Source organism: Suricata suricatta, chromosome 2 (genome assembly GCF_006229205.1).
Source record: "Suricata suricatta isolate VVHF042 chromosome 2, meerkat_22Aug2017_6uvM2_HiC, whole genome shotgun sequence".
Classification (NCBI taxonomy): Eukaryota; Metazoa; Chordata; class Mammalia; order Carnivora; family Herpestidae; genus Suricata; species Suricata suricatta.
This window is the reverse complement of record NC_043701.1, coordinates 59,024,281-59,039,128: the sequence shown is the minus strand read 5'-3', so window position 1 is coordinate 59,039,128 and position 14,848 is coordinate 59,024,281. Positions and strand designations below refer to the sequence as shown.

The window sequence follows — 14,848 nt, the reverse complement described above, 5'->3', positions numbered from 1 at the left end:
CGAGTCCAATATGGGGCCTGAACTCACGAACCGCAAGATCATGACCTGGACTGAAGTTGGATGCGCAGCAGACTGAACCACCCACGCGCTCCCTCAAGTCACACTATTTTCAAGTGGAACAGTTATACATGGTCAGTCATGACATACACTTGACTCAGGTGGATATTTCTCTGGGAGAAATCTGTTCACTGTGGAACTTTGTGCCGCGGGAAAATCCTGGCCTAAAACAGGTTCTCACAGTGTGATCCCATGCCCAGCAGTGTCAGCGTCACTTGGGAGCTCGTTAGGAATACAGATTCTTGGCCCTCATCCCCGAGCTACTGAATCAGGAACTCTGCTGGATGGAACCCAAAAGGAGTGAGAGAACACGGTCTCTGTCAGAACAAGGAACCAAGGGTCTATCAAGATGCCTCAGAGACGGGCCTCATTTGTGCAATTTTACTGTATTTTTTAAAATGCTCATTTATTTCTTCTGAGAGAGAGAGAAAGAAGGGAAAGGAAAGAGAGGGGGAGAGAGAGAAAGAGAGAGAGAGAGAGAGAGAATGAATCCCAAGCAGGCTCCACGCTACAGTGCAGAGCCTGACAGGAGGCTCAAACTCACAAACCACGAGATCACAACCTGAGCCGAAACCAAGAGTCAGATGCTTAACAGGCTGAGCCACCCAAGCACCCGCAAATAAAGCTAGATTATATCACTCAGTAAGTGAGGAAGCAGACTAAAACATAAACCCTTGCTGCACTCCCTTCTCTTGACACTGTGACATAAGACTCACAGCCATTTAGTCAATGGAAACGCACTGGTCGCACGCTGTGGTCCACGGCCGGAGTCATGTTGCTGCAGAGTCAGAAAAAACGACAGAAACCTTCTGCCTCCTCCCGACTATAAGAACACAATATAAATTAAGTTGAACCCTCCAAAATGCACCCCACGATGTCTCTGGCGGTCAGTTCTTTCAGAATCCAGAGCACACTGTTGGAGGGAGGGGACACACAGCCAGCATGTTCTGGATGGTAAGGGGGAAGGGGTGCTTTCTTCCGCTTCCCACAGCCTAGGAGTGGTGCACAGACCCCAGCCAGGGGCTCCCAGTTGGCTGGCTCTGCTTAGAAGGCTGCTTCCTCCCCCTGCATCCGCAGCTCCAGACTTTGCCCACGACTGCCACCCAACCGCATCACGAGAGTTAACGCTCTTAGAGGCACTCCAGGCCCCCTTCTAGCATTTGTAATTGTAAAAAGTGCTTTGATGCTTTTCTTTTCTACCACGAAGAACCCTTTTGTGAGCTAGCAAACTGTAAATAAAAGAACATTTTTAAAGGAAAGGACACTCTTGAACTCCATCTTGGCTTCAGAACTAGTCCACATGTCACATCGCCTCTACTTTCGCTGCCTCAGGTGCTAAAGGGAAGGGTCTTCACCTAAGTACACGTGGCTTCTAGGTGACCACGTTCTCTGTTTGTGGAGGGGATTGAAGGCATGTTCTTGGAGGAGAAAGCAACTTGAATAAGGGTATCATCAGCCTAAAACACCCCCCATTTGAAAACTGATGTAGTACAAAAGAGAATGGAGCTGGGCTGTTATCAAATACAAACAGACAGTGTAACTTGGAAATGAAAACTGCCTACATTTGGTGCCAGGCCAACGGTGAGTGCTGGTCAGATCACTTGGCTCTAAATAGCCAGCCCTGGCGACAGCTCGGTATCCACAGGCATCATCTGTCCGTGCCCTCACCCACAGGCAATTCCCCCTCCTGAAAGGAGCTACTAAATCACATTTCAAGGCCTCATTACCTTACCAAATCCCACATCTCATACTAGCAACAGAAGGAAAGTATTAGCTAAAAGCATTGTGCCTTACTGATGAATGCCCTTAAAAGCAACGAAAAATGATGACTGGCTTCCGAGTTGCTATTTTCTGAGCTCTCTGTCATTAGTGTATTATTTCTGTTATTGTCAACAGGATGGGATTGGGATTGGGATGTCATACACAGTGTTGTTACTGATGTACTCAGTAATTATAACGCTGCCTTCTCACATTTTGTAAAATGTATTGTTTCTGACCCTGACGATCCTGGGAGGAAATGATATTGGCACGATGTTTCTGGAGACTTTCACTCTTAAAACAAAGAAGTGGCTTTGATGGCACTGGGAACAGCTCTGGAAGCCAAGAATCTTTATTCTTTTTTTTTTTTTTTTAACTTTTATTTATTATTGAGAGAGACACACAGACCATGAGCATGGGAAGGGCAAAGAGAGGGGCAGACACAGAATCTGAAGTGGGCTCCAGGCTCTGAGCTGTCAGCACAGAGCCCAATGGCGGGGCTCGAACCCACAAACCATGAAATCATGACCTGAGCTGAAGTCAGACATCTAACTGACTGAGCCACCCAAGGACCCTTTTCATTCTTCAGACCACAGGATGACCAAGTCATCAGCAGAGGTAGACCTATAGCCCACCAAGGTAGCTGTACCTGGGGTAGGTGCACCCAAGAGTCTTTAAGTCCAGGGCAATCACTGATGCTTCTGTTTGTCAAACTATGTAAATAGACACATTACTTGTGCAGAAGGTCAAGAGGCTTAAAAACAGTCACTTCTTTTCATTGCATTTTCCTATTCTCTACTAGGAAGCAATATGAAAAAAAAATAGAGGGCATAAACACATGAATTCACACATACTGATGTTCACCGAAGTGCTGGTGCAGAAACAACCTGGTCCATGCCTCAGATAGAATACTCTGGTTAAATACTTTCTTTTGGAAAAAACCAAAAAATAATATCGTGACATGAAAAAAAGAAGATGCTCAATTAGACTAGTAGACAAGTCAGGAATATATAACAATACAATCTGAATTTTATGGTACCAATTAAGTATTAACCTAGAAAAACAGACTGAAGGAAAAGAAACCAAAGGGCATTCACTAGTGGCTATGTCAGAGTGGTATGATTTGAGGGATTGTGAAAATTCTTCATTTCATGCTTTTCGGTATTTTCAAATACTGTACGTATGTCTCCCATTTGAGAATGCTTTAGACATACCAAGTAATTAACAAACCTGAATGACAGCTGAGATGATATTGCTGGCTCTAACATCCACCACATTTAAAGCTAGTCCCTGGGGGTCCCTCTGCCATGGAACTTCTGTGGACATCCTGGCTCCGGACCAGGCACTTACCTGCGAAGGTGTTGTCACACTGATTTCCGGAACAAAGTTGTCCTCAAAGAAACTGATGATATTCTCCTGCTGAAGTTCCTTTGTTGGGGTGACTTTGGGCAGAGGTGGGACAGGAGGCCCTTTCCTGGTCTACAAAACATCAGAAACACACGTTGGCCAAAGACGCATGTGAGATGTATAGAAATGCCAGGAGAACAGTGCTGGGCGGACACAGCAGTCCCTGACTAAAATTTAGATGTGCGTACAGAAATAAGAACCTCTGATTGAGCAGAGAATGCTGTCTCCCTTGGGGGCTCTCTGAGCCCCGACAAGTAAGGGCCCCGTGAGAAATACTTAGGCAATGCGACTCCATTCATCCCAACACAAGCACGACATGCAGGGCCAGCCGCCTATGCCTCTAAAGCTCAAATGAAGGCAATGCTTTTTTTGGGAGTCCACTGAAAACGATTTCTCATTTCAGCAATAAATTAGAATTTCAACACTAGCATCAGGGAAGCCTGTCACTGAAATCAGGGAGACCACCCTTAGACTGCACACATTTCACTTCCCACACAAGTGTTCTGAGGAGTAAGAACTTTACAGATCTATTTCATGAATCTTCCCACGACTCTCCTTAGTTTCAAAGTTTGAACCACACTGGAGACTTCCTGTCTTCCTGGAGGGATTTCGCCTTCACTCAAAGTGGAGAAGACCAGGGCGGCAATGTTTCTCTGTATTTACTTTGCCTAGCCTTTACCGTTTCCCACAGTTGTCTCTTCTAGATGCTTTTGCTGGGGTCTCCTCATGTGCCACATAATGGGGGGAATCCCAAAAATGTGAAATGGCGTACAGAATCACGGCTTTCTTGGGCATACTTGACTTGAGTGTAACCAGAAGTGCTGGAGGAAGGAAGGTCCTGGCAGAAGGTAGGATGGATTGGACCCTTCCTGAGAGCAAGAGGTGGGAGGAGAGGAGGGACCGCAAGCCTCAGGAAGCGGAGGTTGTGGAGAGAGGTCTCAACACACTCAAACATAGGGTGTAATAGGAGGCAGAAATCCAAACTGGAAAAACAGCTTGATTCCTTAGTGACCATCACAATGCCTACAGCCTTGAAGTCTCCCCAACTGGAAACTCCTTTTAATGCCCCTGCATCATGGGATTATCTCAGATAAGGGTCATCACCATGAGTCCTTCTATTCGCCCCAATATATTTGACCTCTTCCTACCTGTGAAGGTGACCTAGGCCTTGCTGGTGCAGGAGACGCAGGTGCCAGTGTGTGATTGGGACTTGCTGTTGGGCTCGGGATGGGTGAAGGCTCCTCGGGTGGTGATGGCGTCTTTGCAATGCGGAGTGGACCAGAATCACTGGACGAACACATGAAGAGTGAGCAATGGGCCATCTAAAGGACGGCACTTAAGTTTCAGGGACCCTCCATCCCAAAGGAATCCCAAGGCACGACAGGTTCTGACTGTCATCTACCCCCCTTCTAGGTTAATTCTGGTTGGTATGAACTGTATTTATTGTCCACTGGGTGCAGGCCACATTCATAATCCATCATCTCTAATCGTCACAATAGCCATGCCTTAGAGAGGTTAAACCCCCCTGATGTCATGCAGCATTTGACTGGCTCTGAATTCAGACCTTGGAAATGCAACCCCTGCCCTGTTCTTTCCACTGTGCCAAACAGGCTCTCCCAGAGTCTTCCAAAGAGAAGCTCAATTCACTGAACTACCTTCAACAATGTTACTATGTCATACTCTATAGAAAAACCTATGCAGAAAATGATAAATTTTATGTTAAAGACATCCTCAGGATAGTGCTAAGATTTTATAAGAGTCCTGTCTGTTAACAGTTGGATGACTGAACTCAGACACCTTAATGGGTGCAAACAAATTATGTGAAGGCAGAGAGTCAATAATGCTTCCTGAGAACACACCACATTCCTAAGAACCCACAGACTGGACCAGAGGCTTGGGACCAGCTCAAAGGTGATGAGCAGGAAGAGGGCCCTTGGGACACATCCTACTCTCTAAGACCTTCTAAAATCTACAGATTGAGGGAATAGGGTCTCTACCCCAAAATAAACTACCGCATACACCACAGCATGGTCTACATATCCAAGGGAGTGAGTCCTACAGGGAACATGGATGGGCCACATGATTAAGGCTATGGGCCAGCAATCATGGCCTCTGTCGGGAAGCATGGCTTCAATCTATGCTCCACAGGGAGCCCACTGAGCTCACTCACCACCTCATTCTGCGGAGGAAATGTTGAAAAAAAAAAACCAAAGAGACATTTGGTAAGTGGCCATGGCCCCACTTCATCTTCATTTGATCTGATTTGGCAACACAGAAGTTTTCAGACACATTGTTTCACGTCTCAATGAGAGAGCACCTCTTAAGTTTTTCACGTGCCTCACAGCAAAAACACCCAGTGTCATTGTGGTGTTCTTATTACAACTTTCTCTTTGTTCCAAGTTCATACTGAGATACTATATTGGAAAGAGTGCTTCCACTTCTTTCAGTCATGTAGGGAATGTTCTTTTCCTTTGAAGGATAAGAGATCCTAAATGCTCACTTAGTGTAACAGCTGTATCAGGGACTATTATGAAGATGGCTACTACAAACAGCATCATTTAAGAAAATCAGCTCGCTCTAGAGAGATCCAACCATAAACATGGGCAGGAGTGCGTAGTTTTAGAAATGTGTGTGTAGGACTCTATATGTTGATTGATGTTGAAGTTGCCAAATACAGAAAGTCGGGACTGCATATTACCTTATAAGCCATTTAGTTCAATGCCGTATTTTTTTCTGTTGATTTAAAAAATATGAGCTCTTTAACCAGAGGATTAATAGACTCACTCAAGGAAGGCAAAGCCTGTTACCTACAGATTCAGAAACCTGAAAGCTGGATCTTCTGATTTCCAGCCCAAGGCTCACAAGTTTGCATTCCTTGAGCATATGCCTGAGAAGGATGGAATAAAGGGGTTCCAAAATCACAGGAGAAAGCTGGTATGAAGCCAACTCCTGGGAAGGTAGAGAATTCACCTACGGATCACGGGGCCTTCAGTGTATTTGACCAACTGACTCATAATTCAAAATAACTATGTGGGACAGGACCAAAACAATGCAGCGTTTGCAAAGTTAAGTCAGGAGGTAAGATGATGGTGAGGTGTCAATTGCTTCCCCAAATGGATCCATTAAATATGTCAGCGATCAGCATAAGGACTAAGTGCTGGGAGTTTAGGAAAATCCTTTCTCCTCCAAAGACAGTAACAGGTACACTACTAGAAGTTACATGTTGAAAATTTACACCCTGGCTGGTCCCGTGGAAAATGGAGACAGGCAGATTGTCGATTCGATTGTGACAATGACCAAAGCCCACACTGAGTAAATCTAAAGACTGAAGGTAAACACAGAACTGAGGCTGCGGTCAGCCTCCACATGGAAAGGCTCCTTCGTTTTAGATTTTTCTAAAAGGATTAAAACAGCATGGGCTGGTGCAGACTGCAGAAATTGTGACAAGCGTTGCATGAACTTGGCTCTGATGAACACGGCCTACCTGGGAGCTCCTTGAATGGTGAAGGCCTTGTCAGCGTGCTGGTCGCCCAGCTTCGTCATCACTTCATACAACTTGTGGCAAAGCTAAAGGGATGGAGACCATTGGTCTATTAGCTGTAAGTCATTCTGGTGCCGATTCAGGCTACTGCCCTAAGACAAGAATTGTTTACTGAGAAACTGAGAACCTTAATGAGAGTAGAGATGGTCTCAGGAATCCTTTAAAGTCTGCAAATGGACAGTTGAAAACTCATGTCAAGGGGCACCTAGGTGGCCCAGTTGGCTGAGTGTCTGACTTCAGCTCAGGTCACAATCTCAAGGTTTGTGAGTTCAAGCCCTGCATCAGGCTTTACGCTGACAGTGTGGAGCCTGCTTGGGATTCTCCGTCCCCCCGCTCTCTTTGCCCCTCCCCTGCTCGCTCTTTCTCTCTTTCAAAATAAGTAAAAATAAAAATTTTAAAAACGCATGTGAAAACCTAAAAGGCCACTAATTCAAATAAACCTTTAAAAAACCAAAACACATTTATTAACCAGAGTACAGAATGGAAAACAAACCCTTACTGTTTCCACGGACTCTACTAGAGAGAGAGTCCTACAACCACCCTGCTGAACTAAGAGTAGTTTATGTCTAAGTAGTAGTTGACGACAGGACTGTTGACTGACTGAATGTTCGGACACTGATTTTTCCTCAGCCTCAAAAAGTATCACTTTTAAATGCCACCTTTTAAAGCTGACTGGAAACAAAATCAAACAAAACAAGATTGTGAGACTGTGACATGGAGAAAAAGCATTCCGGAAGAGGAATGAACACAGGCCAGGATTCCTGAGGGCAGGGAGGAATACTGGAGAAATGCTACTGAGTGTAATAACATGCTATGAAAACAAATTCGCAAGTAAGTGACAATACAACACCATTTCATTTGCTTTCAGGAAAAAAAAAATGTTCACTTATTTTATGTTCCATAAGGAAAAATAATCATCTTTACTTACCACAGCTATTTCCTTATGGAACTTGGCCTCGAGGCTGGAAACATTTTTGAAAGTGTTGACGTAAAATCCAACTCGTCTGCCATGCAGAGACACAAAGAGGAGAGAAGAACAGGGAAAGACTGGTCAGCATTTTTAATAGCAATGAAATGCAATAGGAAGAGGTTTCCTTTATATAATTTTGAGTAACGTTGGGCTGCATCTGCTGCCCTAAAGATCTCTCCTAAGACTAGTTTATCTGGGTTTCCTTCATTTTTTCCAGCTATATTGAGGTATAACTGACAAATAAATGGTGAGATATTTAAAGTGGACATTGTGGTGAACTGATTCACAACTGTGAATGGTTCCCTCCATCTAGTTAAAAACACAGATATCACTTCATAAACTTAACTTGTGTGTGTGAACATTTAATTTCTATTCTCGGCAAATTTCAACTATATAATACAGTGTTATCAACTATAGTTACAATGTTTTACATTAGATCCTCAGACCTTACTCATAGCTAAAAGTGTATACCCTTTTACCAACCTGTCCCTACCTCCCCCACCTCCTAGCCCAACATCCACTTTTCTGCGTTCCGTTTCTACAAATGTGCTTTCCCCTCCCCCAAATTCCACATATCAGGGATACCCATGCTGTAGTATCACCTCGCACCTGTCAGAATGGCTGTCATCAAGAAAACCAGATGACAAGTGTTAGAGGAAGTGGAGAAAAGGGACCCCTCTGTGTACTGTTGGTGGGAATGGAAATTGGTGCAGCCACTGTGGAAAGTGTCTCAGAAAGGTAAAAATAGAACTACCATACGACCCTGTGATCCCACTTCGGGACAGATGTCTGAAGGAAATGAAAACAGGATCTCAAAGAGATACATGCACTGCCATGTTCACTACAGCATTGCTGACGACAGCCAAGATAGGCAAACAGTTTACGTGTCCATCCACTGGGGAACGGTTAAAGAAGGTATGATATATACACACACATATATGTATTTGTATATGTGCACATATATTTACACATATATACATGTGCACCTGTGTGTATATATGCATATATATACACACATACAAACATACTCATGTATATTATTTTATATCAAAATAAAAATAGGTGACTTGAGAGACACATAATCACTGTAGATACTAAACACTGAGCCGAACATAGGTCTTTGTCTGGTTTATTTCACTCAGCATAATGCCCTCATGGTCCATCCATATTATCCCAAATGGCAGAATTGTCTTTTTAAAAATTGTTTTGAAAAAGAGCATGAGTGAGCAGAGGAGGGGGAGAGGGAGAAGAAGAGAGCAAATCCCAAGCAGGCTCCAAGCTATTAGTGCAGAGCCTGACGTGGAGCTTGATCTCACAAACTGTAAGATCATGACCTGAGCTGAAATCAAGAGTTGGACGCTCAACCAACTGAGCCACCCAGGTGGTCCCTCCTTTCTTATGGCTGAATAATATATCATTGTGTGTGTGTGTGTGTGTGTGTGTGTGTGTGTGTGTGTGTGTGTTGACAGATGATGCATCGGTAAACAGATATATATTAATAAAGAAAATCCTGGCACAGGGTGTTTGGGAAATAGTAACTACTTGGGAGGGTCAGACCAGAAGCTTGGGAGACGAGAGCCTAGTGAGGCAGACATGTGCACCGGGACAGGGATCGTCCCGACGGTGAAGCACGTTGGTCTGCAGGCAGTGGTTACGTGCAGCCCCTAGCCCTGTGTGGGACAGGGCAATGGCGAGGACCTGCACTCGGGGCAGCTAACTACAGCAGCACCTGTATGGGAGGTGAGTCTACAGGTGCGCTGACAACAGGGGGCAAAGGGGCCAGCACACCATTTGTGGCAGGAAAGACTTCCGGGGGGCACTTTAAGCACCAACTCAGGACTCTCATCAACCAGTCATTCCTCATACCTCCCCTCATTCAATTACTCCACGAAGGGCCTATCCACTATGGGTTCATGCCTAGCAGTGGGCTCCGGGGGCTCCAGGAACACAGGGTCCAGTTAGAGGAGCACCCGAGGGGCACATTTGTGAACACATGCTTTATCCATACAGGTGAGTGAAAGATGCAGAATACTGGTGGTAAAGTTACCACGAAAGGCCATACACAACTGAATATGAAAAATGAGTAGATTCAGACAGAAATTGAGAAGACAGGGGAATTAACAGGCCTTGTGCCAGCTCTGAACATCGGCTTGAGGGGATCAATGTGGGCTGCCCTGAAGAAGGGTCAGATTGAAGAAGGCAGGCATGGATGGATGGGGGAGGGGGTGTAGCTGAAGTTCCCTGGTGGGGGCTGCTTTGTTTCCATTGATTGTTCACTATAATAAACAAAACCCTAACGAAGACCTACGAATTAATAGAACTAAAACTCTGCATGTGGCTCAACCATTTCCTTAGAATATGTTTCTTTAGTGCAAATGTGGTGTGAGAGGCACAAACAGACTCTGGTGTGCACCGCTAGTCTGGTAAGCTGGTCCCACCGGGGCGGGGTCCTCAACACTCAGTCCCCAGTTCCAGGAAACCTTCCTAAGGTGAGAGGCAACAGATGGCACCTGACTGACTTCCATGGTTACAGTCCTTTAATTGGCGTGAATACCTTTTTCTTTGTTTATTTATTAGCGGTCTATATTTCTTCTTTTGTGAGTCACCTATTCATTTCTTAGTGCTTCTTTTTTTCCCCCTTGTTTATTTGTAAGGTTAACTGTTATTAAACATAGTGATCCCTGGAAATGTTTAGCAAAAACAAAAACTCCTATTCTCCTACCTGTAAATTTTGCTTACTGATATATAGTGTATCTTATTTATATCCATTATTAGAGAAATAATTGGCATGGTGCCAGGAAGAAAAAAAGAAATATCTTGTTTAACATGACTAAACAGATATCAGATGATCTTCTTTTTAAATTTTCTTAATGTTTACTTATTTTTGAGAGAGACAGACAGACAGACAGAGCATGAGCTGGGGAGGGGCAGAGAGAGAGGGAGACACAGAATCCAAAGCAGGCTCCAGGCTGTGAGCTAGCTGTCAGCACAGAGCCTGACGCGGGGATCGAACCCACGAACCGTGAGATCATAACCTAAGCTAAAGTTGGATGCTTAACTGACTGAGCCACCCAGACACTCCTCAGATCTTTTAATATTTCCATGGTTTGTTTTAGAATTTCGAAGTTAAGTCAACTAGGATGTATTTTACTTAGATAAAATGTGTTGAACATTTTTTACTTAATTCATCATATAATGGTTTTCTTCAATTTAGGACATTGGAGACTCACAGTAGGGCCTGCCTTTAAGGAGGGTCATTACTACAGGCCTAGCACCTAATACAGCACCAGGCCAGAGCAGGCGTGCAGTAAATATTCAATGAGTGAGTGAATGAATGAATGAATGAACCGACAAATGTGGCATTCATTCCACTGTAAGTCATATTCTGACTGTTAACCTGGGCTTGTAAAAACCTGATGTCACCAGCAGTGCAATACCCATCCACAGAGATTACTGCTATTTTGTGTTTGTGAGGTGTTTCACACATTCTTCCTAAACAAAGGACTCAGACATTACCATGTCCTCTGAGACATCCTCAGGCCCCTTGAGATTAGATCAAGACCCCACTTAATTTCTTTATTAAGACGGTTCTTTGTTCTTGGAAACAATGGGAAGCATTATATGGAAAGGATTACCAGCTGAGCTACCACAGCCTTGCAGGCCAGGACACTCCCCAGCACCTCCCTCAGGGAAATCTGCAGGGGTGGGGCTGGAGAGGTCACTGCTCCCCGCACACCAACAGCCCCCTGCAATGGAAGAAATATCCTCTGCCAGCCATCTACCAGGGGGGTGGAGTGGGAGAGCAAAGAATTCTCTCCTAGCTCGCCCCTGCTCCTCTGGGTATGGCCCCCTCAAGCAGGGGCCCTGTGGCGTCTCCTCCCTGACACACCCTCCTCTGAGATTCCTGCTGCGTGTATTCAACCCAGTGCAGCTCACCTACCAAACCCCCACACCCCCGCCCCACTGACTGTCCACAGGGCACATCTCATGATCCCCTTCTCTGTCCTTCACCAAATCCTAACTCTAACACAGCAGATCTCAACGTACGTCTGCCTCTCCAACCAAGAAACAAACTCCTAACTCAATGTTTTATTCATCTACGTTCCGCTGCAGATCCTGTGACCATCGATGGCTCACAAGTGAGATGACACAATCCAGGGACCTGCTCCCTCACCTGATTTCCTAGACCACAAGATCCTTCCTTCGTTCACTTCGGTTCCACCTGCTGAGTGTTTTTTGTAAATCTCTCTGAGATCAGTGCCCCTTTCCTTCCGGGCTGTTGTCCCCTGTGGCATACCTCTCACCATTGGCTGGCTGCTGTGCCAACACCTTGACTTTATCCCCCTGTCCCCTACAGGCTCCAGAAATCCCCAGACCTAAATCATCCCAACCTGTGCCGGCCTCACTGTCAGCTTCTCAAAATAATACCAGTGATTTCAAATTAATTTTTTAGTGTTTATTTAGTCTTAAGAGGGAGAGGGAAAGGGAGAGAGAGCGAGCGAGAGCGAGCGCGTAGGGGAAGAGAGAAGGAAACACAGAATCTGAAGCAGGCTCCAGGCTCCAGCACAGAACCCAACACAGGGATCGAGCCCATCAACCATGAGATCATGACCTGAGCCACGGTTGGACACTTAACCGACTGAGCCACCTAGGCGCCCCTCAAAATGATACCAGTTATTTATGAAGGCTTCCCCTGCCCTCTCATCCCCCCTGTATCTGCTACCACTACTCCCTCAGGCCCATCATAGCCAAGACCCTCAAATAAGAGATGACACCCACTGCTTCTACATCATCAACCACGGCGTCGGCAATGGCTGCGCCAGGCTTCCGACCCCACCACCAGCAGGAACCTGTCTGGGAGCTCACCAAGACCATACACCCTTAGTCCCCTCTGCCTGACCTCTGTTTTGTAAAGGATTCTCCGGGCACTCCTTCACTTTTAAAACTCTCTCCATTCTTGGCTTTTTAAAGAGGTACTTTTCCAGGTCTCCTCCTCCATCTCTGATTACTCCTTCTCAGGGACTTCTGCAGGTGTCTCTTCTGCACGTTCCTTAAATAGTGGCCCTCTCATTACTCATTCCACACTGGAGGGAGGCCCGGAAGACACAAGTACTAACGTCAGTTTCAAGGTGGAGTAATTTGGCCGGGAAGAACACATATGTGTAAGAAAACAAGTAACTACAGACATTGGGATTTACAGGCAACACCACAGACATGTTTACTTGTCAGGATTTATAAACCTGACAATGGTCAACAAAGTGTTTAACCAGTATGGTCCAGAGCTTCCTCATTGTCAGATGGTGATATATGTTATTGTGATCATTAAAGATTATATATGTAATGTGAATAAAATGATACCTGGAAAATAGAAAGTATTTGAAATAAATGACCTCTCTCTTTTCCTCTCATACAAACACAGTCCACACAATGGTTGAATAATGTAGATCTAGTGAAAAACCACAGTAAGGCCCAAGCTAGGATTTGACTGACATAAAAGGTGTGGAAACAAGTTCCAGTGGATTAAAAAGCACCGACGCGGGGCGCCAGGGTAGCTCGGTTGAGCATCCGTGAGATCAGGTCGTGATCTCATGGTTTGTGAGTTTGAGCCCTGCATTGGATCCTCTGTTCCCCTCTTTCTCTGCCCCTCACCTACTCCCACTCTATCTCTCAAAAAAAATGAATAAACATTTAAAAATAAAAAGCACTGAAGCAATAAAAAGTCAGAGAAGGGAAAGGCTTCTCTCCAAAACTGGTCCGTCAAATATTCCCATTGTGTTTAAATTCCTATAAAGTCTTTCATATTATAAGACACTGTGACAATTCCTTATTTTCAATGACCAAATACTATTTGGGGAAGACACATAAGCCTGAAATGACTTCTGACAATGCTAGTTTGGGATGCTTATAGAGAACATTAGGAAAAAAAATGTTGTTATATACCCAACACATATTCAGGCAAATAAATAATGCCCGCCTCTGGGCAATTTTGCCAATTTTCCTGGGAGTATTATCTCAGAATTGGAAGTGTTGAGTGTTGTGGTACCTAAGCTCTCATAAACATTAGTTTAAAAAGCAACTGTTGGGATGGGGGTGGGGGGTGCCTGGGTGGCTCAGCTGGCTAAGCGCTGGACTTCAGCTAAGGTTGTGATCCCATAGTTCATGAGTTTGAGCCCCATTGTCAGGCTCTGTGCTGACAGCTCAGAGCCTGGAGCCTGCTTCGGATTCTGTGTCTCCCTCTCTCTCTGCCTCTCCCCTACTCATTCTCTCTCTCTCAAAAAAAAAAAAAAACATTAAAAAATTTAAAAAGCAATTGGATAAGTAATGACATTTGAGATCACAAAACCTCCTTTAGAGGGGAAATGAACAGAACTGTCTAAACTGCATGCACATGACGACTGGTGTCTGGTCTGTTGCGAAGGTGATAAGCGGGGAGAACTACTTACTGGCTGACCCGATGGGTGCCCTTGATAACGACAAAGACACGGATGCCAAAGATGTGCATAAAGATTTTGGATACAAGTATTTTGTGACATATAAGAGAGCAAAAATATATTTCCTAAAAAAACCCATAACTTCATATAATTTGTGATTTTATTTTACTTTTCATTTTTTAAATTTATTTTAGAAAGAGAGAGAGAGGCATGAGCAGGGGTGGGGGGCAGGCAGAGAGGGACAGAGGGGGAGAGAGAATCTCAAGCAGGCTCTGTGCTGAGTTGGGGCTCAGTCCCACAACAACCCTGGGATTGTTGTACTCAAGATTTCTTTATCGCCCCCAGAAACCAGAGACCGCCAGGGAGGCCGAAGCACGCATGCAAAAGCAAAGGGCTTTATTACGAATTTAGGCTCGCCGGGGCCTAAACTCGGGCTCACAGACTTTACCGGCGTGGTGGATCCATGCTGAGAGCGAGCGAGCCCCGAACAAAGGCGGGGCAGGACTTTTATGACTTTGGGAAGGGGGAGTTACAGGAGATTGCGACATAGGTAGAGACCCAATCATAATGGTACAACAGTATTGGCAGCAGCTCTAACCATCCACACTGTTCAGAGTGTTCGTTACTTTTGGCGGGACCCAATTACAACATTTAGGGTATCTTTGAAATTAACCAATTACAGAG

General features: G+C 45.0%; 1 protein-coding gene across 1 annotated transcript in view; it reads right to left on the bottom strand.

Annotated features, from left to right (window-relative positions):
* Nucleotides 1–14,848, bottom strand: part of AMPH (amphiphysin) — a 232,528-nt gene that overhangs the window by 59,943 nt on the left and 157,737 nt on the right. Inside the window, exons 8-11 of the mRNA XM_029926769.1 lie at nt 7,692–7,767; nt 6,707–6,789; nt 4,371–4,509; nt 3,166–3,294 (exon numbers count right to left, since the gene is read on the bottom strand). Of these exons, the coding sequence (XP_029782629.1) occupies nt 3,166–3,294; nt 4,371–4,509; nt 6,707–6,789; nt 7,692–7,767 (427 nt within the window). The remainder of the gene's footprint in view (nt 1–3,165; nt 3,295–4,370; nt 4,510–6,706; nt 6,790–7,691; nt 7,768–14,848) is intronic.